General features: G+C 47.2%; 1 protein-coding gene across 1 annotated transcript in view; it reads right to left on the reverse strand.

The window, feature by feature from the left end:
• Positions 1–3,607: 3,607 nt before the first annotated feature.
• Positions 3,608–23,165, reverse strand: part of pde4ba (phosphodiesterase 4B, cAMP-specific a) — a gene marked incomplete at its 5' end in the record, with an annotated part of 93,730 nt that continues 74,172 nt past the window's right edge. The window contains 8 exon segments of the mRNA XM_084473022.1: positions 3,608–7,334; positions 7,557–7,739; positions 8,312–8,434; positions 8,601–8,755; positions 8,966–9,065; positions 9,219–9,383; positions 9,553–9,854; positions 13,960–14,053. Of these exon segments, the coding sequence (XP_084329148.1) occupies positions 6,882–7,334; positions 7,557–7,739; positions 8,312–8,434; positions 8,601–8,755; positions 8,966–9,065; positions 9,219–9,383; positions 9,553–9,854; positions 13,960–14,053 (1,575 nt within the window). The 3' untranslated portion in view covers positions 3,608–6,881.

Genomic DNA, 23,165 nt, shown 5'->3' on the forward strand with positions numbered 1-23,165 from the left:
CGTAATTTCTGTCCGATGGCCTATACTGCCCTGTATTGAGGACTTTTAAGAAATACTACAATTTAAGACGAGTATTAAATAGTTTGAGACTGATTGACGTCAGTCGTGGACGAGATCAATGAAATATTTAGGTAGTTAAATGACGTCCAGTGATTGGCTCACTAATTAGCATGTTACATGGTCAGTAATGGCAAAGAACATTCCGCCACTGGCAGTGGACTGAAGTTGTGCTTCATGCAACATCTGAAACTGTTCATACTCCCGTTTTAAATTCTAAATGCAATTTGTCCTCTGCCATTTTAGACCACACGATATTAAAGTTAACATCTACCTATAGTGCTAACATCTGTTTTGACTATTTTTGCTTCTACACATTGAGTGGTCAAGACAAGACAATATAAAGTTTTATTGGTCTTAGATAAATCCAAACCTGTAGGCGTGGCTTTATTTTCCATACTGCCCACACCAATATAGCCCGAATTTTACTTGGAATCAGCAGATGCTTCATGAACAACCTTCAGAGTGCAAGCTCGTTTACCTTGTGTCTCTGAATAAACGTGTTGAACATTTACTACTCTCCGACTCATACCTAGCCCGAAACCACAGGAGATTAGAATTACGCTTCATCAAAAGGTGCTTGTGTCATGTGCATAAAATACATTAATCCCGGAACCTGATATGAAAAAAATGTGATGCCATCATGTGCCATATAGCTGTAACCTAACACGGAGGAATGTTGAGGTGAAAGCAGAGGCATGGTTTCCATAGTGACACACAGAGGCCTAACCAGCAACAAGTATGTGGGGATGTGAGCAACCTTTAAGTCTCCCACATTTACTCATCTCTGTGTGGGTTCTTGAGGAAGAATATCTAAATAGAAGAATAGCTGCACACATGGCCTTGCAGGATACTCAGCTAAACACACCTTCAGAGGAGAAGAGAACACGGGCAAGCGCCCTATACACATTTTAACTTCCTACCTCGCCTCACTTTGCTTTTTCTCTGTTGTTCTCCCCCCTTTCTTTCTCCTGCTCACATCCCTCCTTCCCCACCTTCTCTCCTCCCCCCTAGTGTCCATTCCAGTCTTTATGCACTAGACCAGCAGGTCAGAGGAACGAAAGGAAATGAAAGGACTCTAGCCGCCCAGGTCATTGCACATGCTCAGTTCAGTCCCAGCAGATCACAGTTGCAATGTTGGATGATGCTACCGGTCTGAAAGAGAGAGATAGAGATGGACGACAAACAAAGCACTGTTGGAGTACTACAGGCCTAGAGGTTCTGGATGTGAGGCACACAGGTAATGCACTCCCAATAGCATCACACCATGACAAAATCAGCCTTGACAGTTATGCTGACACTCTTTCTCTGTCTCTCTCTCTGTGTGTCTCTCTCTCATTCATTTACTCACTCACACATGCTTTGTCCTTTTGCTCTGCCACGTCACCAGCCAGGCCTCTGATTGGCTGAGGGAGGGACGTTTAAATGGCCCCGCCTCCTGAACATTTTACTACGAGCTGATTGACTGGTTGCATGTTGAACATTGTAATGTTAAAATGAGACCTTGGGGAAAGACATTTCTGCTCCCAGATCAGGGCCCCAGTTGACACCTTGGTGGAAGTAACAGGCCCAAGGAGGTATTGACAGGGAACACAGGAGACCAGAGATGGACCTCCAGGTCTCCTTCGGTGTACAGCTGACTCCGCTATCTATTTAGCTTGACTTAGCTGTAGGTACGATTCAAGAGTCGTATGTCTCTGCCACTTCATCAGTGTTAGGCAAGACGGCTTCCCTTAACCAATCAGGGAAGAGATGCCCTGACTGGTCAGAAACGAGTCTGTGTCTCCTTGTCACCTACCTACAGCACCTTAAACTGTGTCTCCATGTCACCTACCTACAGCACCTTAAACTGTGTCTCCATGTCACCTACCTACAGCACCTTTAACTGTGTCTCCTTGTCACCTACCTACAGCACCTTAAACTGTGTCTCCATGTCACCTACTTACAGCACCTTAAACTGTGTCTCCATGTCACCTACCTACAGCACCTTAAACTGTGTCTCCATGTCACCTACCTACAGCACCTTTAACTGTGTCTCCATGTCACCTACCTACAACACCTTTAACTGTGTCTCCATGTCACCTACTTACAGCACCTTAAACTGTGTCTCTATGTCACCTACCTACAGCAATCAAGCCTATAACATTCAACACACAATGCACACATACTGTATGACCTGTGCAATATAACACGTTAAAAACAGATGGAAATTAATAACATAAAGTAGATCGGCTGGCAACTTCGTGCCTGAAGGCCATCTCCATGCCTGCATCAGCTCCTTAGCCGGAAATATCACTTTCACTTCAGGGTGATGGGGAGGTTGAGTTAAGTAGTGTCATTTCCTCGAGTGGGAATCGCTCAGCCTATTCTTAGGTATATTAAATAACTCAGCGTCGTCCCAGTGAACTCCATTTCTCTGTGTCGTCGTCACGGACACGTACATAGATTCTGTCCAATCAAAAGCCTGCTTTTAATAGGTTACTCTGTGCGGAAGATGAGGTGTGATGGGGAGGGGCACTGACTCAAAGTCACAGTAGACCAGAGCGGCGATGTTGAAAGAGGACAAAGGACAGGATGGGGATGAGGACAAGGGCAAATGAAATAAACAAATACATAAAAGAGAGAACGAGGGACAGTACTCGTTAAGAGTAGAGACAGAGGGGTGAGGGAGATAGTGAGAAAGAGAGAGTGAGAAATGTGCCACAGTCTTGTGGCACATCATGTAATTCAAACCTCATTGATGATTCCCGTCTAATGCAAGGTCAGCCTTGTGCTGGGTTCTGGTGCCTCCTACATATATTCTCCTAACGTAATGAGACATTGAAATCAAGGATCAGGGATGATGTGCAATTTGCCAGTGAAATAAAGTGGTAAATGAATGGAGCATTTGGACTGAGGCACATCTTTTACAATTAAAAGGGTTCCACACGCAGCCCTAATGTAAAACATGAATGAACAACTTTTGTGTGTGTGTGTGCGTGTGTGTGGAATAATGTCACGTGAGGCCTGTTATTTGTGTTGACCTGTCCCTATCATTGCACATTCACGGCAACGATGCAGCCATGACAACATCAAAGGGATAGGAAGTGAAAGGCATGCATGTGGATTCCCACGTCTTCAGACTCATTAATTAACATGGCCGTATTTCCTGAAGGTTTGCCATGTGTCCTGATGTCACACGATTTTCACACCTGGGTATAAAGACTGCATTGATAGTGATCAGTATACTGCAAATGATAGAAGAATTGTCTTTGTCGTTAATATGAAGCAGCCCTGCTGGGGCCAAGATTTTCAAATGTGTTTGTTATATAAGTATTTAAGCATTGTTTAGTATTGTTGGCCAATTAGGAAGCTAGGTTTTGTGTGATCCACACTTCCCACTCATTCCCACACTTTCCTTCTATAAATAATAAGATGAAAGTCCCATTATGAAATACTTCACTGAATAATGTGAATGTTATTTTTTAACTATGTGATCTGTAATGAGGAAAAAATGTTAACGTAGAGAAAGATAGGCAACAAAGGTAATTATATCCATGCTTTGTTTTTAATCACTTCATAGAAAAAGTATTTTAGATTTCATTTTAAACACAATATACAATATAATACCATACATTGTGTGAAACATTTAATTATCTGCCGGCAACAAACGACAGACTTGAACATAATATTGATTAAAAAAAAAAAAAAATCCCATCTCTCATGCAGATAGTGCTAAATCTGGTTAACCATTTTGGACACGACTTGGACCAAAGAAAGCTTGAACATAGATTAACAATGGTAATACTGACAGAATTTGAATTTCAAAACTGCTAACAAGTTTGATCAGAAAGAGTTCACACATTAGCAAAAATCAATTACATAATCACGTCTCGATAATTCGAACCGGTTCACGTTGGTGCACGGGGGTGAATTGTAGCATGCTACCAACCTCCCCTTGTGGTATCTACTTTTACATCAAGTGCGTAATGTGTAAAAGAAGACAATTGTTTTGTGTTTGACAGTCGAACCATATCTGAGCCTCCTATATCAGCAATCTGCATTCAAAATGCTGGATGGACAAGCTTAGGTTGTGACAAGCCGCAGAGAGAGAAGAAGCTATTCATGTATTTTGATACCAAGCATGGACTAAGATTCTTTTCCTCTTGCCTAGCTTTTGAGGATCCTATTTCCAAGCCCAAGCAGTATAACATGTCCTCTACGGAGCATTTCGGTAACCTAAGTTCTGCTGTCAAATGAAAACCTAGTACTAATCAAAGAAAGGAACGGCATTATTGTTTTTTTAACAAATAAAACTGAAGGGTAATGATGCATCAAATGCAATTCGAAAATTAATTTTTCTTTGTTTTGGAATCTGCATTTACATTGTCCGCATTGAAGAATCATATTAACTTGTGTTAAAACTTTAGTTTAAAGAAAATAATGTAAATGGTTACAAGGTTCTCATGTGACAGCAACAGTGTCTCTTTAGCTGCTGCACTGCTGGGCACTCAAAACATTGTGCGAATATATATATACTTATATATAAATATTTATATATCAAAAACAATATGTAGTACAGAATATAAAAGGACTCCGATCCAGAGTCTTCTACACATTAGACACCACCACTTCCAGGTAATGCAAGTGCATATAAATTAAAATAGATTTTACACTGAACCAGTATTTCTTATGTACAAGCTTTTAAGTGTAGAATAAATACACACTGTTATAAACAGCAAGAAAGACCAACTTGAGCTCCTAGCGACAAACAGTAGAGACAAACGAGTTGCGTGATAGGGTAAGGCCTGATGACATAGACGATTAGAGTGCTCTCTCTCTTTCTCTCACACACACACACACACACACACACACACACACACACACACACACACACACACACACACACACACACACACACACACACACACACACACACACACACACACACCCATGCATACACAATTACAGGTACAAAGAAAGAGATGCCACTCACAATTGTTCACACATGTTGCATGCTGGGATGTGGTTGGACAAAAGGTGAATGAAGTGATGGTGGAGTTCAGATGCAAAAGAACCCGTCCATGAAAACCAGTCATTGAGGCCAATGGCAGAGCCAGTAGTCATAGCAACCACTGGGCCAGAACGAATCAAATCTAGGGGTAAATGTAAGGACTTTCATTTTGGTTTTAAAATCTAGCCTGTAATATTTCCTTTCCTTCTCCCCTCACAATCGGATGGCCCGATCTAGCAATTCCCTTTGTGCCAAAAAACCCACCAACCCCCATGTCCTAGAAATTCACGAGAAAGAAAAAAAACAATAGTCCATTGACGTCAATGAGCAGAAGCAGCACATTAGGGGCTGGGAATTTATTTTTTGAGAAATAAATAGCTGGCCTGATTGTTTTGGGGTCACATCCCCCGAGTCTGAGGGGGTTTATAAACGACGGGGAATAATGGCACTGATGAAGGCGTGAGACTAGCCTTCAGGCGAGCAGCTGTAGGAACACCTTCATCATGTGCTCGGACCCTGATTGCTCCCTACACCACGACGGCATGGGGCCGGAGCCCAATGCACACTAACAGGATTATTAAGACCACGGCATGCCTTTGGGAGGGCTAAGAATAGACTCACAATAGACGCACAAAGGCCATTATATGATCAACTGCTATTTCTGCTCACTGCACCGGCAGAGTGCTGAGGTCCTGCTCTGGCGATGCGCTGCGTAGAGCTCGGTGGATCTGAAGTTAACGGACCAAAATGAAGGGCGAAAAGGACATCTGAAAGACTTTTGCTTGGTAATAACAAGTGACTAGGAGTTCATAGAGGATGAGAAATCAAAAACAAAAATGACAAGTGGTGTCATTTCGAGTGACTAACATTCATTTAATTTGATAGTTTTTTTAGAAATCATCATGGATGTGAATATTGAATATGACCTATTAAAATTCATTATGACCTAACACACACATTTTTACATACACACACATACTCGTGTGTGTGTGTGTGTGTGTGTGTGTGTTGATAGGTCATGGTGAGTGATTGGATGGAAATTGGGTGATTGTTATGGTTTTAGATTTTCCTGTTTGGATGAGCTTGTCCAAGGATTCGTTTGTCAAAGTTTGTTTTGGATTTATCTATTGCCCAATACATGGAAGACTGCACTCCTTTTCTGAGACACAAAAAAAGGATTTGCTCTTTCAGATATATTTCACAGACATACTAGAGTGTTCAATAAATAAAAAAAACTATTATAAAGACAATAGTAAAAAAGGCACACAAAAGTCCTCTGACAAATGGTACAGGAAAAAAGTAAACACTTTCTCTATCCAAATGTGCCCCCTCAGTAGATCGTAACTCTATGCTACTTCTAAAACACATTGTGTCTGTAAAAAAAGAAAAAGTCTTAAGGTACAAAATCTCTCAGTAGTGTCAGTGTCCATTTAATGCCAGTCCTGAACATTTAAAGCAACCGTCTGCAAAACTGGCCACAAGTAACGTCAGTTCCTTCCTCCTTTGCATTTAACTGTCCGAAAGTTCGGAAATTGTTCGCAGCATTTATTTTCCTGAGAACTCTGTAGCCGCTTCCCATTAAACCGCCCCTCGCTCGCTCTCTATCTCTGCCTCTCCGTCCCTCTCTCTCCCACGTCTCTGGCTCCATACGCCCAAGTGCAAGACGCCCTACTGGATGCGGGACCAAAAACTGAGCCTCTGCTTCCTTCAGTGGGCTCGGTACAAAGCACAGCTGCAAGAGGATGTCCCCTTTTTATTTTCCTTCAAAAACTATTAATTCAAAACCTTTTCAACCGCCAACATGAGCTGAAACCGTTACCCCCCTCCCCCACTATGTGTCTGTCGGCGACGGCTCCTGCGTGACGATCTCTATCGCCGCGGTGACCTCCTCCTCGTTCTCTGGCCCGTTGGGGCAGTCCATCGGAGGAGTCCGCGTGGAGCCCCCTAAAATATCCTCCTCCTCTCCTTCCACCTCCTCCTCTTCCTCCTCGACCCCTTCCCCGTTGCGCTCCGCCCCGTCGCCATCCTCCTCCTCCTCCAAGGTCAGCTCAAACTGGAACTTCTCCCCGCCGCCGCCGCCCCCTCCGCCTCCGCCGCCCCCACCCCCGCCGCCGGGCCCGTCCGTCAGCTGGTCGTAGAAGGGCGGGGAGGGGCTCTGGGGGATCATGCTCTGGTACCAGTTGCGGTTGTCCTCCAGAGTGTCCAGGATGTCCTGGGCGTCCGGGTGCACCAGGTCGGCCCAGGTCTCCCACAGCGGGTGGACGATGTAGTCGATGAAGCCCACCTGGAGGGCCGGGTTTATCAGTTAGTCAGGGAATCTATCATTCGTTGTTGTGATTTAAATCCTGTCAGATGATGGTTTCAATTGCATTGGGGTACACCAGTGTGTACCTTAGTTAGTTAGCTATATGTGTGTAATCTTAAAAACAACATGTTTTTACGACTCGTTCCGGAAGAGTTTTAGAATTTGTGTGTTGTTGCAATGGGGGCTGCCTCTTCTCCTCACCTGGCTCTTCTCCACAGAGGCGGTGTGCTTGTCGCACATGGGGCTGATCTCCATGCCCCGCTCCCTCTCCCGGTCCCCCTGGTGGAAGAACTCCTCCATGATGCGGTCCGTCCACTGGCGGTACAGCTCCAGGGACTTGGTGGGGTTGCTCAGGTCCGCACAGTGCACCATGTTACGCAGCACCTGCAGAACGCAGAACGCAAAAAAGGTATAAGATATCAACCGAATAGATAAATAAAGCACCTGATTGATTGTACGATGTACTATTATTGCTCTGTCCATCAAAACCACAAAAGCATAAGAAAATAAACATGGATGCATGAAAAGTGGGATGGAGGGAGAAAGAGCGGGAAGGGAGGGACAGTAGGGGGACGGTGGTCTTTTGTGTAGGAGGACAGTTAATGAGCGTTTGGTGAGCTAACTCCACCGACACCAGGGCTAATGATTGGTGCTATAATTAGAAGGTGAAATGAGGAGGGCGTGGGCTAAGATCTATACTGCCTCAAATTCCCACACACAAAGACACAAATGATCACAAACACAGCAGTGATACAATCACAAAAGGGTTCAACTAAATGTGTGCTTGCAGCCCAAAGAAAAAGACACCATTAACGGCAAACACACACACACACACACACACACACACACACACACACACACACACACACACACACACACACACACACACACACACACACACACACACACACACACACACACACACACACACACACGTGCAAACTGTAGGCGCCTACCTGTATCCTGTCTGTGTAATTGTCCAGCAACAGCACTCCAGAGCTGGTCACCTTCTTGGTCTCCACCATGGTCTTCAGGTCGGCCAGCAGGCTCATGTGCTTAGACATATCAGTGGCCAGCACCTGGATTGGAGCAAAGGGATGATACATATTCAAGCACAACCGCATATCCAACCTCCATGCATTCAAATGGCGTGTCAACAAGACACACGTCCGAGCAAGAGAAAGAAAAAAATACGGAAAAAAAGGGAATAGAGAACGGAACATGTGGAAAAGTATGAAGGCTCACCAGGTCGATGACCATCTTGCGTAACGACTGCCGCTGTTTCTTGCTGAGGTTCTGGAAGATGTCGCAGTTGTCCTCCTGCAGCAGCTTGAATCCCACGGCCAGGTGGTGGTTCTCCAGCACCGACTCGTCGTTGTACATGAGGGCCAGCTCAGAGTCTGCAGAGGCATTCACTCATTAGCTATTGTCATCATGATCCTCCTCACTAGGACCAGTGGTAGAATTAAAAGACTGATCAATGTGAGGGGAGTCCTATTGTTGTAACCTCAACCGGAATGGATCAGTGCATTCACATTAGTTGTGCCCTAATGTAAAACTGTTTGAAGGTTGCAAACTTTTGGTGCACAGAGGTACAGATTTGAACTTACTGGTGTTGATGAGGAACTGGTTTGATACGCCAGGGTGGTCGACGTCATGGATGGCGGCCGCAAAAATGGCTGCTAGGATCTCAAGATCTGTGAAGACCGCCTGTAAGACAAATGGAGAAAGGGGAATGAGGTGAGGGTAAGATATAGCTGTACCCGGGGAAGCAAGACAAAAAATATATATATAAAAAAAAAACATCAAAACTGAGAAAGACGTGGTATGGATGGAGGTTGGTCGCTGTTGGGGAGGACTTACATCCAGGGCAGGGGTGGAGAGCAGGATGTGCGTGGACTGTGCTACGTCGGCGGCGTGCAGGCTGTTGTGGTACGCCACGTCTGAATGGTAGTGGTCCTCCAGCGTCATCATGTAGGCGACAAACGTATCCACTGGGATTTTGAACGTTTTCAACATGTCTCTTTCCTGCGCACACCAGAGGAAAATAAAAAAACACACTTGAGTTCACATCCTTCAATCAAAAATGTATCCCAGTTCAACTAAAACAGCCTTCGAACATCCAACGTGACGAATCGTCTATAATATATTAGACGTGAAAAGGTTGATCCGTCGAGTCCCTCCCCGTCTCCGTTACCTGGAAGATGGCGTGCATGATGCAGGTGAGGGGCCGGTGGGTGGAGTACTCGGAGACGGTGAAGATGTTGAGCCCCCACTTGTTGAGGTCCTCCAGCTCCTTGGCCAGCAGCTCCTCCTTGTCCGTGTTGACGCCAAAGCGGGAGATGGAGGTGGCGGAGATGGAGGGCCCGTGGGACACCTTCTTCACGCCGCTGATCTGGGTCATCAGCTGCTGCTGCTTCTGCTGCTGCTGCTGCTGCTGCTTCTTCTTCTCCCGCGTCTTGGACGTGGGCGACGGGATCTCCACGTCGTTCTGCTTGTCTGTGGGGGGTGAGGAGGTGGGGGGGGGGGGGGGGGGGGAGGGAACAAGAGGGCTTGTGAGTTTTTCTAGTGAGCAATTTAAAAGAGACAAAGAACGGTGGCAGGTCTCCCGTTGAACAGAATGGAACAGATTGTTCCACACAAGGATGTAGTGGTAATAACAAAGTGCCTCTGAAACAACCGGTGCTCATTCTCGAACAATAACCGCAGTATTCGCTTTCCCTTCCATCCCGGTGACAGGCCCTCTCTGTCTGCCCGTGCGACCCAGACACCTGTACCACGCCAGGCGCAGAGAGGAGTTAATTGATTCTCTCATCCACCCATTCATCTTGCCATTCTTGCCCGAACCCCCTTCACCCCTCCTTCCGATACACGCACAGTTCATTCTTTCTCCTCCATCCATCCATCCATCCACCCCGACCTCCCTACTTCCATTACAACACCCGCTTCCTCCCCTGGCAGGAGGGCTGGTCTCTGGTATCCCGGCCCATTCACTAGAGAAAGGTCAGCCCCATTGAAAGGCCCCCCTTCACTCGGCGGTCTGGAAGAAGGCCGAGCCCCGCCAGCTCTGTGGGCCGCCGGCCACTTTAAGAGGCCGCGACGCACGGCCACCGCAGCTGCGGACCCCTCACTGCAGTGTTTCTTCATTTTTTTAATGGGTGTTTTGTTGGGTTTAATTACCCCTCCCCCCTGAACTGCCCATCGTCTGCTCAAATGAGGACAAGGGAAGATTGCATTCCTCCTGACAGTTAAAAGAGTTCAGGCATCAGGGAGAACAGGATGATATATTGACTCGCCTCGTGGTCCCCGGTCACAACAGCACTTTGCGTCCTTAATCTTTATTTGTAGAAAATAAAAGATAAGAGAAAGAAAAAAAAATATATATACATTGTTGGTTTGTGACAGTGTTGATATGACAGTGTTAAGCTATTGTTGTTATTGCTTAGTTGTCGTGGAAGTTCTCCTTGAGGCCAAATAGAAGAAAAATATCAAATATTTTGCTGAACTCCCAGTCCCATACGGATCTGAGTCCTGCCCTGTGGGGAGCCCGCCCTCAGTGACATGATGTTTACGCTGTGAACTCATCCATCAAGCCTCAACTAAACTCACGCTGGCCTATCAACCTTTCCCTGTTGAGGGTTATTCAATTACAAGCAGCAGTTTAAATAATCACTCTCATATTCTCTCTCTCTCTCTCTCTCTCTCTCTCTCTCTCTCTCTCTCTCTCTCTCTCTCTCTCTCTCTCTCTCTCTCTCTCTCTCTCTCTCTCTCTCTCTCTATCTCTCTCTCTCTCTCTCTTCCAGTCGGTGGTAATGGAGAACGGGCGATTAGGCACACTCAGACATGTGCTGCGTGGGAAACAAGGAGCGGCGTTCAGCCCTCTGCGATATTACAGGCTGTCAGCACCATTAACGCCGGGGAGACGGCGTGTGTGATTTGTTTTATTCCGTTGGTATTAGCGGTATGTTATTTTGGTTTGTCCACGTAGGTACATAAGACAAACGTGAACGGCGTTTGTAATATGTGCGTGATGAGAAAATGCTAATCCCACGGACGTCCACAGCCACAAGCAGAGCCGTCCATGCCGTCTCTTTTACGTGTGATTATCGGCATCAGCATGTTTGAAAGGGTTTCCATTGTTGCTCTTACGCCATGAGAGCCAGATAGATAGAGAAGAGGAGGGGGTTGCTCAGGGCAGATTTATTCCCTAGGTGAAATTTACTCAATAATGCCATGTTTTGCTCAAGGCAGAGGGCCAGTGGAAAGAATGATGGGAGGACGAGATGAGAAGAAACATCTGCAGCAGGGATTTCAAATGGTCGCCTCCCTCGGACAAAATCCCCCTCCTGGAATCCCCAAAACATCATGGCTTATGCAATCTGTCCTCCTTCCCAAGGAACCCGACAACGCCCAGGGAACCATCCAGAAAACCACCAAGAGATATATCCAGGGAATCATCTAGAGATATACCCAGGGAACCACCTAGAGATATACCCAGGGAACCATCCAGGGAACAATCCACAGAACCACCCAGGGAACCACCTAGAGATACACCCAGGGAACAACACTTGTATTCCGTGCCGTGATGGAATTTTCCGAGCCCTCCTGGCCTTCCTCAGCTGCCATACATCCAGTCGGAACCCGTTTGATAAGCGGGGGCCTCGTCGAGTAACGAGCCAGCAGGGATTTGGTGTGCCTCCCAGAGTGACCTCTGTTGAACCGTGCATAAACAAATCCACAAAGCCGCATTTTCATCTTAATCTTCCATTTCTGTGATTATGTTCAACAGATGGACAAATTGTACCCCGCTGGCTGGAGGGTTCAGCCAACTCTGGTGTGCTTCTGAGGACGCGGCAAACTGCACAATCGCCCCATGTGACGCGGCTTGTTTTGTTTTTCTAGGTTTTCCCACAATCCTACGCTCCCGCCTTCCCCACTGACGAACAGGGAGGGGTTGGGAATCCTTCTACACCTTCATCCTGGAGCAGAGATATCTCCCATCTCGCCCCTGGATTCCTTCCAGCTGGGGAGGGGGGGGGGGGGGGGGGGGCTGACCAGAGATGCATTAAGACCCAGGGATGAGTCACCCAATCTTGCTCCGCACATCTCTCAGCCCGCCGGTGAAGGGTGTGTGGGGGGGGTTCCTCTGATGTGTCTCCTCTGCCTCGCCTGCAGAATCCGTCAGAATACTCCGACATCCCCGCCACACACCCTGCTACCTTTCTACCTGTCTCCATCCGTCAACCCCTTCCATACATATACAATGCCCCCCTCCACAAGAACACACACACACACACACACACACACACACACACACACACACACACACACACACACACACACACACACACACACACACACACACACACACACACACACACACACACACACACACACACACACGAAAGGGAAATCAATTCAACAGCCTTCTCCAGGTCCGCCTGCGTACAAAGGCACGCATGCACACACACACACACACACACACACACCCGCGCGCGCACGCACACACACACAGGCGCGCACACAACAACAATCTACCCCCACCTTCTGAGCGCTACCGTCTTCGACTTTCCCATCGTTGAGTTCTCCCCCCCGCCCCTTCAGCCAGATCAGACTGGAATGAGAAGCCAGCCACGCAATCCTTAGCTAGATTTCTCTACATCCCCAGTGCCCCCCCCCCCCAGCCCCCCCCCACCACCACACAACCTATTCACTTGTCTGCCAGGCTCTGCCTTTCACAGAGGAAACCTCGGGTCAGAGTCAAACTCAGACTGGCAGAGATCTTCTCGACAGTCGATTGGACACCAGTGCATATCTATAGCAACCATCTATAATCACAAACAACCAAATCCGGTGTTAGATTCCAGCTAAAAAGCTGACGTGTCAATCAGACATCAAGTAGCGTCACTCTGGGAAGTGGGGCGCTACCTTGAACGTTCAACAAAATTGTTCTAGGGATTTTTTTAAAGGCCTGCGTCATAAACATCCTAGGCAACGCTGCAATGTTTCATGCTTCACCCACACAAAGATGCAGCCAGAGCCACTTGCGTAGTCCGAAATGAAAGCATCAAGTGAATGTCACCCCATGCTCTCTAACACACAGGAGTGCTGACATTATGATATGCCTCACAAAATATTTGAAATGAGGTATTGAATTTGTAGCTAGATGTGTGTGTTTGTGTGGGGCTGTGTTTGTGTGTTTGTGAACAGGTGAGCTTTTCATTGAAATGGTTTTGGAGAATATTTTATGTTGATTAACAGATGATGTATGGATGTGTTTGAAGGTGTTTTTCATGATAGCCTTTGATGGCCGTCTGCATTAGTATTTACATAGGTTGTCCTCGTGTTGAAGATGAATAAGTATCTACCTTGAAAGGTGTTGCAGATGAATAAGTATTAACCTAGGAAGATGTTGCAGATGAATAAGTATTAATATAGGAAGGTGTTGCAGATGAATAAGTATTAATATAGGAAGATGTTGCAGATGAATAAGTATTTACCTAGGAAGATGTTGCAGATGAATAAGCAGATGAATTACCTAGGAAGGTGTTGCAGATGAATAAGTATTAACCTAGGAAGATGTTGCAGATGAATAAGTATTTACCTAGGAAGGTGTTGGAGATGAATTCGGAGACCTGATTCCCCGACCGACTCATCTCGGAAAGGTGCGTCAACTCCCGATTCAACATTCTCTTGAACTGCGGGGAAATGGGGGAAGAGAGAGAGGGGAATGTCATTCATTTGAAACGAGGGGAAAACCTGGTCCACATTACACTGCAGAGTTCCATGGCAGATGTGACGCATCAGCGCTGTCCATTTGTTATTCCATGGCTCATATATCGGGTGGAAAAACCAAGTGGCCACAAACAAAAAGAAAGAGAGAAAGTACAATCTGCTGTTGTTGCCAAGGGATATCCAGTGTGTGTGTTTGTGTGTAGGGGATAATTATTTGTCTTACTAATGAAAGCCCCTTAAATGCACCTCCCACCTCCATCCCTCTAAAATACCCCTTGCAAACAATTAACAGTTTTACCACAAAACTCTGCATCCGCTCCATTTCACTATGTGTGCTGCATTAGCAGGAAATTTGATTCCTTCCAGAGGGGAAAATGTGCATAGTGTAACCCCAACCAACCCCCCAACCCCTTAAGGGTCAACATAGAAGGGATTAAGGCCTGTTACATGGAGAATATCATTTACAAATATATTGATGTTTTAGGGACTTGAAACAGATACAAGCACTGCAGTGGCAGCTGTTGCAGTGGCATATCCCATTTTGCACACATAGACCGCACACAATCCCTAAACACAAACACATTTATTTATATGAATAATTACATTTAAATCAAAAATAGAGAAACAACAAAAAATATATTACACACTAGTACATCCACACCTGTGCAGTCACAAAACAAATTTAAATATGCACGCAGCCTCACACACACACACACACACACACACACACACACACACACACACACACACACACACACACACACACACACACACACACACACACACACACACACACACACACACACACAGCTCTGCAGAGAACCCAAGATGGAGTCTGAGCCACAAAACGCCATTCTGTTCTACACCAGAGAAACCCCCACCCACACCACCACCATCAGCCTCCTCATCCGTTCATACATGCACACAGGCAGAGCACATTAACGCTCCTCCAAATCAATATCTTATAATATCAGTAGTTCATTGTCTTAGACCCATCTCAAAGTGCTTTATCGTTATTATAAATCAATCAGACTAGTAAACCATCTGCCTTTTTCAGCTTTGTAATTCAAATAAATATGGAATTTATTTGAATTGTTTCACTGCATTGCAATCCCCCTTTCCCCCCCCCCAACGGCCACCCAGAGCAGGCTCTGTGCGGTATCCCGACATGCTACGTAGCTAGTGAGACGCCACACCCTTGATGTAACCCAAGACACAGACAGCAGGTAGTTGGCTTCAGGCATTTTGGACCCCGTTTTCACTTCCCGACACAGAGCCAGAACTGTAATCCAATCAAAACACAAAAAAAAGACGCAAAAACGGTTGACGAAATAGTTTTCTTCCCCCTTCTTCTTCTTGTCTTTCAAAACGCAGCAAGGAACCAAAAACAACAACCGACCAAAATATTCTTGGTAGCGGCAGCAGCGAGGAGAGAGTGCCTGAGCGAATGGTCGCTCGCTCACTCTCTCTGCAGCAGAACCGAGCCGAGGAGGATCTCCATGTCCACGGGAGCCAAGGATGAGGGGAGAACGAGTGGGTCTCAGTCGAGGGGTTTGAAGAGATGAGAGAGAGAGAGAGAGAGAGAGAGAGAGAGAGAGAGAGAGAGAGAGAGAGAGAGAGGAGAGACAGAGAGAGAGAGAGAGAGATACGAGGGCTGGGGCTGGGACGTAAAAGGCTGACCGGAGAGCCAGCAGGGCTGAGCTGAGCTGACTGAGCGATGGAAGCTACAGCTATGAGCCTGGTGGCGGTTGGAGTGCCTCACTGATGCAAACCGAACAGAGACAGAGGGAGAGGGGGGGGGGGGGGGCAGAGAAAGAGCGAGAGAGAGACAGAGTGGGAAAGAGAGAGAGAGAGAGAATGAGACAGAGAGAGAGAGAGAGAGAGAGGAAGAGAGATGTGATGGAGATGGGAGGGGGGATGAGAATGAGGAGTAGGAGGAGGAGGCAGCCGATGTTCATCTGACTAGAGGGAAGGGAGGAAGAGGAGGGGGGGGATCCTCCGCTGGATTAGTCTCGGTCGGCTGCTCTGACTGCTGTAGCTCGCTCGCTCTGAATACAGGCCCCCCCCTCCCCCCTGCCCTCCTCCTCCTCCACACCTCTCTCACTCACCCTCTGCATCCCTTTGCTCCCCTCTAAACCCCCCGCACCCCCCGCACTAGTCTGCTAGCCCTGGCAACACGCTCCTTTCAGAACACATGATTCGACAGAAGGTGGGGGGAGGAGGGGGAGGAGGGGGAGTCCCGGACGCCTGTGTCGTTGCGTATGCGTACTGTTGGCGTGCAATGTATAATAATGTGTGTGTGGATTCCATATTGTGTGTGTGTGTGTGTGTGTGTGTGTGTGTGTGTGTGTGTGTGTGTTTATATGCTGTTTCGAGGGGATCGGCTTATATGATACGATCCAGAACGAAGCCCCCTCCATTTCCCCCCTTCTTTCCCTCTCTCTCTCTCTCTCTCTTTCGCTGTCTCTATTTCTCTCTCTCTCTCTGTCTCTTCTCTCTCTCCTCTCCATTGTGGAGGTATGCTCCTGCCCCAGCTGTGTCTCCTGCCTCCTGGAAGACAATGAGGACGGAGAGAACAGATGACGGAGGGAGCCATGTTTGGAGGAATGCGAACACACTGCATCGTATTTTTATCACCTCCTTTCCTCCCCTTCAATTATCCCATTATGGTTCTGCTCCCCCTCTCTCCCCTCTCTATCTATCTCTCTCTATCTCCATCCACTCTCTCCCTCCCTCCCCTGGCTCCTGACAGCTCTCTGTGCGGACGCCATTGTGGGGAACTAGCGTGCCTGTTCATTATCTGCATCACATAATAATATTAGAGGTTGTCAGGGTGTCTGCATGGTGCTTTTTTTAAGCCATACTGGGAGGCAGCCAGAGAGTGGGATGCATGGTCGGAGCAAGGAAAGAGAGGTGGGAAGATGGAGAGAGATAGAGGGAGGTATAGAGAAAGATAGAGAGAGAGAGAGATGGTGGATAATTGCAACCTTCAGCCTCACATTCTCTCCGTCTCTCTCTCTCTCTCATCTCTCTCTCTCTCTCTCTCTCTCTCTCTCTCTCTCTCTCTCTCTCTTCTCTCTCTCTCTCTCTCTCTCTCTCTCTCTCTCTCTCATCTCTCTCTCTCTCTCTCTCTCTCCCTCGCCGTCTCTCTCTCTCTCTCTGTGTCTCACGCCCCCTCGGTGCCTGTGTGCAAGTCTATGTACACCAATTACCAGAACAGCCCAGCGCCATAGCAACAGAATCAGGTGACCAGTATAAGAGTTGTTTTTGTTTTTTTTGGTGAGAGAAGGGAAAGTAGAAAAGATATCGGAGGAACTTCTAGGATATTCGAGGGGAAGAGAGGTGAGGAGCGGCAATGAGCCGAGAGTCAGGGAGGGAGGGGGGGGGGAGGTGGGGGGGAGAGGCTTCCCCTCTCTCCCTCGCCTGGCAGACGGGCATGTGGCACAGCCGCCAAGCAGTCACGAGGAGAGGACACGCCACACACACACACACACACACACACACACACACACACACACACACACACCCCTCCCCCTCTCTCCCTCACTAGCCGCCACTTACATGTCAATTTCTCTCCCGGCTGCCACTCGCCGGCGCTGTCATCAATCTCTCTGTCTGTCTGTCTGTCTGTCTGTCTCTCTGGCAACAATCAATGAGCCGTCCTTGGAGCACAACAGCAGTCTAGCAGCCACCTGACTGGAGGACTGGTTATGTCATTACCACCAGCCGATGTGCCCTGTGTGTGAGTGAGTGAGTGAGTGAGTGAGCGAGTGTGTGTCTGTGTGTGTTAGTGTGTGTGTGTGTGGGGGTAAAGTGCCGTTTCTATTCTGTCTAACGTGCCCCCCCCCCCCCCCCAAAACCCGAAGACGTTGAACGTTAACCTAACCCTAAAATCACCGGGAGGCGCCGTACGGTACAACATGCGTGCGGCGTGTTCTTCTACTTTAATCGGGGGACAAACAGTCCGTGGCGTGGGTTTCCCTCCTTCCTGTGGATCGTCTGCCTGTTCAGAACTAATGAGATGAGCCGCGATAGAGGATTCCGGATGATTCTCAAGAATGGAGGGAGGGTGGAGGGTGGAGGGTGGAGGGGGGAGGGTGGAGGGGGGAGGGTGGAGGGGGAGGGGGGGGGGAGGCAAGGAGGAAGAGGACGTAGGGAGGAAGAGGAGGGGGGGGGAGGTTGGCGATGGGAGGAAAAACAACCCTCACAGGAAAAAATAAAAAGCGTGTGGAAGGAAGCGGCGGGTCTTTGTGTAACAGTGTGCTGCATGATCTCACAGCGGTGCTGCGCTAATGGAGGGGGCTGTGTGCCTCCTGCAATGTGTCGGGAGGGCTCCGCTTGCTGTAGAGCGCTTTCAAGAAATACCAGGAATTACTCACGTCCCCCCACACACACACACACACACAGACACAGACACACACAGACACACTCATGCTTGCGTGCGCTCACACACTCAGAGTTGCCAAGCCAGCTAATTAAAATTAACCGCAGAAACCAAAATGACGTTGTTCGTTTTTTGCATGCATTTTATGTCTCTCTCTCTCTTGATGTTTCCTATATATTCTATTTTCATTGAAGGGGAAAATACTCTGAACGCATTTGTGTATATATTTGTATTTTTGTCTCTTGCTCATATTTCAGAAAAGCATAATTGACCCTCCTGTTATGAATTATTAATTGGACCGAGGAGCTGTCTTGGTTTCTTTCTCCATTCACCTTTTCGACGTCTCATGTCTCTCTCTCTCTCTCTGTCTGTAGGGTTTTCTTTCGCCCCTTTTATATTAGAATCCATCTCTCAAATCGTTCTCACCAGCTCCCTCCTTCAACTCATGAATAACAGAGCAAGCATTTTTCTTCTATGGCACATTGTTTCTCTAGCTCTCTGGCGCCCTTGCTCTGTCTCTCTCTCTCCGTCTCTGCTTCATTCAAGAAGAACTCTCTCTCTCTCATGCTGTGCATCTTTGGTGGCGATGCTGGGGATGGTGGTGGTGATGAATAGAGAAAGTGGAGGTAGAGAGAGAGTGGGCGAGTGGCTTTTAATTGAGCCCAGAGCCAGCGTGTTGGCGGGAGAGAGAGAGAGAGAGAGAGAGAGAGAGAGAGAGAGGGAGAGAGAGCAAGGGAGAGAGAGAGAGAGCGCGCCGTGGCACTCCATTCAGACATGATGCCATCAGACAGACGACCATGGAGAGCAGTCAGGCAGACACTGCAGAGAGAGGCGTCCCCGGAGGAGAACCAGACACACGGGTCATCTCCATCTCTCTACATCCACTGAGGGCTCCTGGAACCTCCGCAGTTCCCAACATCTGCATCAAAACCCCTAACTCTTTAACCCGCATAAACAAATCTGCAAATGCTGATTTTGATCCAAACAAATGACAAATGGTTGCGGTTTCACAACACAAATGGCCGGGTTACATGGTGATTTCTCTTGGGAATGCTAACCAAACTTTTGAAAGAGACTGAATGTGTCTTAATAAATTGCCTGTGAGGAAGCCCAGACTTGCTTTTCTAGACGCATTCACTCTTGTGTCGTATATTTGTCAACTGCACTGGTGGCATGTTCTGGTGAAGTTATGGCATGGCGCCACTAGTGGGCGTTCTGCATTCACACTTTAAGTAGCAGGTGGCTGGTCCTATAGTATGTCTAGTTAATAGCCTCTAAGCCTGCAATAAGAAGACTTACACTTAAACTCACAGATTTTACTTTTCAATCACACTTTTACTGCCAGCAACTTTCTTTATGGAAATATGTTGAATGTGTATTTACATTTAAATTTCAAACAACAGTAAACTAAATTGTATTAAACATGGAGACTAAGCCACCCAGATAATATAAGGATCTATAGATAAATAGATGATTTGATACCTCTTTCAGTCAAGATATTCAAAGTCCTGGATGTTTTGTTACACAAATATACATATTTCTTTCAAGTTTACAGAATCATCCCCAAGCAAGTCATACTATCGTGCTAGAATATAATTTTGAATTGGTTATTGTTCGTCAACATTTTTCTCCACTATTGGTAATTATTTATTGCTTATGACACATTATAAAGGGCATTCAACCATGCCACACGGAAGTGGTGATCTGGTCATTTACCATTTGGAGAGGCATATTCATCTCACACAGCATCTCAATACAAGTGCTACACATGGGAATCACAGGAATCCATGATCACACCAGAGCTCTGGCCAAAGAACTGCCACGAAGACATAACTTATATAAAGATAAAATCAAGGGGCCTACGTACGAAGCGTCATTCTGTTGATGAGATTACTCTGAGCGACCGGCAACTCAGAGCGAGGGGAGCGAAAAGCTGCCAGAGAGAGAGCGCACCTAGACCCTCTCACTTCCTCTGACTCACGCACTGCTCAGTGTGCACGGGTCCGCATCCCACAACTTCAAACGGCAAGGAAAGGCAGGGCCTTACAAGGCGCTACTCAAGGCCAGTCAAAGGTGGGTAGAGTCTGCATAAATAACTCGCCGTCTTCAAACAGGGCTGTTGAAGCTAAAGGGTTTCATGTGTGCCGCTTGAGCACACCCGAGGCGGGCTGTGGCCTGGCACACCTGGAGCGCTGCAGCGCTGGCCCCCGGCTGCACGCTAGGCCCACAGCTCAAATGGACTTTAAAAAAAGATGTCCCGAAAAGCTAGGAGCGCCGGGCAAAGAGGACCGTCAGAGGAAAGCAAAACAGAAATATTACCTTCACTTGACTACTCGTTTTCTTTCTCCCCCACCTAGATTCAATCTCATCAGGGGTTATTGGGCAGATCGCCTGAAGGTGATCACTTTCCTGCTTATTAATATACCGGTAGATACTGTTATATGTATACAAACTATCCATCTTAATCCCTCCAGCTCTCCATCCTCAGGACACATACAGTACGTGTGGTGATGTATAGCGACGATGTACAATCTATTACGAATCCCCTTTCAGAAGGCCAATAGAGGGGTCGGTGCATAACTGACAACCGTACATATTGACATACATAACAATTAGCATAAACTGTTTAGGATTATACAGGCAATGTTGAAGCCACAGGGCCTGCCGCAGCCATCTGTTGCCGGCAGAGATAATGTGTGCTCCTAAATGCTAATCCTAGATATTCACAAATGTTCTTATTGGCTTGGTCAGAACGCCGGGATTGATTGCATAATACGAGTTTCCAACAGTACCTGTAGTACTGCTGTAGTCTGACCCCTTCCCATGTCAACTTCGCGTTCCTGTTTCAACAACGACGACAACGCTAAATATCCCAGTATTAAAGAAGTAGTAAACATTAACTACAACACAGAGTTTGCTTCAAAAAGAACAAGCAACACATCAGCAATACGGTAAGAAGAAAGTCCCTCAATAAACACAGCAACCGCTCAAGTCCGAGCCCTACACCCAAGAGCCTCATTGTTTTGAACTGTTCAAATCCTATGAATGAATAGAACCGCACACAAAATACTAATTCAGCAACCCAGCAGATGTGTCAAATACAAACAACCCAATATAACACACATGAATAAATATAAAATAGCGAAACTCCTCACCTTCCTCCAACCGTTCAGTTTCCCTAACTTCTTCTCCTTCTTTTCAAAGCAACAGGCTCCCATGTTGATAAGTCGGGGCAGTTGGGGAACAGAGCTGGAGTTCTGTCCCGTCAGAGTAGCTGGAGGTGCGGGGCTCGAGGGGGTCCAGAGCAGCAGTAAAGTACCAGTAGTTGTAGTTGTGTGTGTGCCTCTTGTCTCTGTGCTCTGTGGCTGTGCTCTGACTGCAGCATGAGTAGCCAGACCAACCCGGGGCTCTCTGACGTAGAAGCGGGGGGGGGGGCAAGGCGCTGCACTGACTCACTTTGGGCTGCTTGCTCTGACTAGACCATGCGCTCTGCGTGTGTGTGTGCGTGTGTTTGTGTTTGAGTCTCTGCCTGGCACACGCACACACACACACACACACACACACACACACACACACACACACACACACACACACACACACACACACACACACACACACACACACACACCCGTTACCCTGCCACTCCTCTTGCCTTCGTGAAGCACAGACAGCCCAGTGCTGCTGTAGCAGGCAGTCAGAGTCACATGGCTCAACTTGTCAATATTGCACTGATCCTTCCGATGACACAGCCACTTCCCGCTTATGGCAAACTAGAGGTTTATCCTGAACTTTAATCATGCATGTTAGCCAAGTTTGCTTAATGGATTGCACTGTCTCTCTCGCTGTCTCTTACTTGAGGCCATATAAGAGAGACGACGTAGTATGTAGGTGAAAGTTTAGTCAAAACAAAATGAATCACAAGCACAACACACTGATGATCTTGTATGTTATCTAGTCTTTAGTCTAATCAACCCTTGCGTTCCCTTCCTTCTTCATCCTTCTTCGTTCTTCTTGTTTTTCCAGTTGTTGATGTTCCTAATTCAAGCTGAATAATCACAGAGCACTGGCCATCACACGTAGGGCCAGCATTGATGGCCAGATAGCCAATAGGAAATCAACTAGGGGCAGTGTCTACAAAACTCTAACGGGGATGGGGGTGGTGGGGGTGGCAACAGGTGATGATGATAATAGTGTTGATGTTAGTAGTTTTGGAGATGGTGACGGTGATAGTGGTGGTGGTGGAGGTGATGAAGAAGATGCGTGTGATAATAGTGACTGTGGAGATGGTTGTGGTGATGGTGGTGGTGGTGATGGTGGTGGGGGGGGGAGATGGTTGTGGTGGTGGAGATGGTTGTGATGATGGTTGACTGTGGTGTTGGTGTGCAGCATCGGTATCAGAAGTCCCTGTGAACCTCACCTTGAGGTGGGGTTGTATGGCTGGTATGGGTGTCGTGCCTCTCTTCTGACACAGCACCTCCTGTTACCCACGCTCGCCTTTCTCCTTTCAAGGAGATCCGTTGTCACGATCGCCTCATTTGTATTTACGCCCAGCAGGGCTGCGTCGTCATTAACAATAAATGCCCTGGGGTTCCGATGACACGATTATCGTATGGGTTATAATGTTTCAGATTTCAGTTAGAAGAAACAACGAGGCGCTAGGAGATGGGGACGTACAGCCAACAGATCCACGC

Source organism: Micromesistius poutassou, assembly GCF_964030765.1.
Source record: "Micromesistius poutassou genome assembly, chromosome: 9".
In the NCBI taxonomy this organism is placed as follows: domain Eukaryota; kingdom Metazoa; phylum Chordata; class Actinopteri; order Gadiformes; family Gadidae; genus Micromesistius; species Micromesistius poutassou.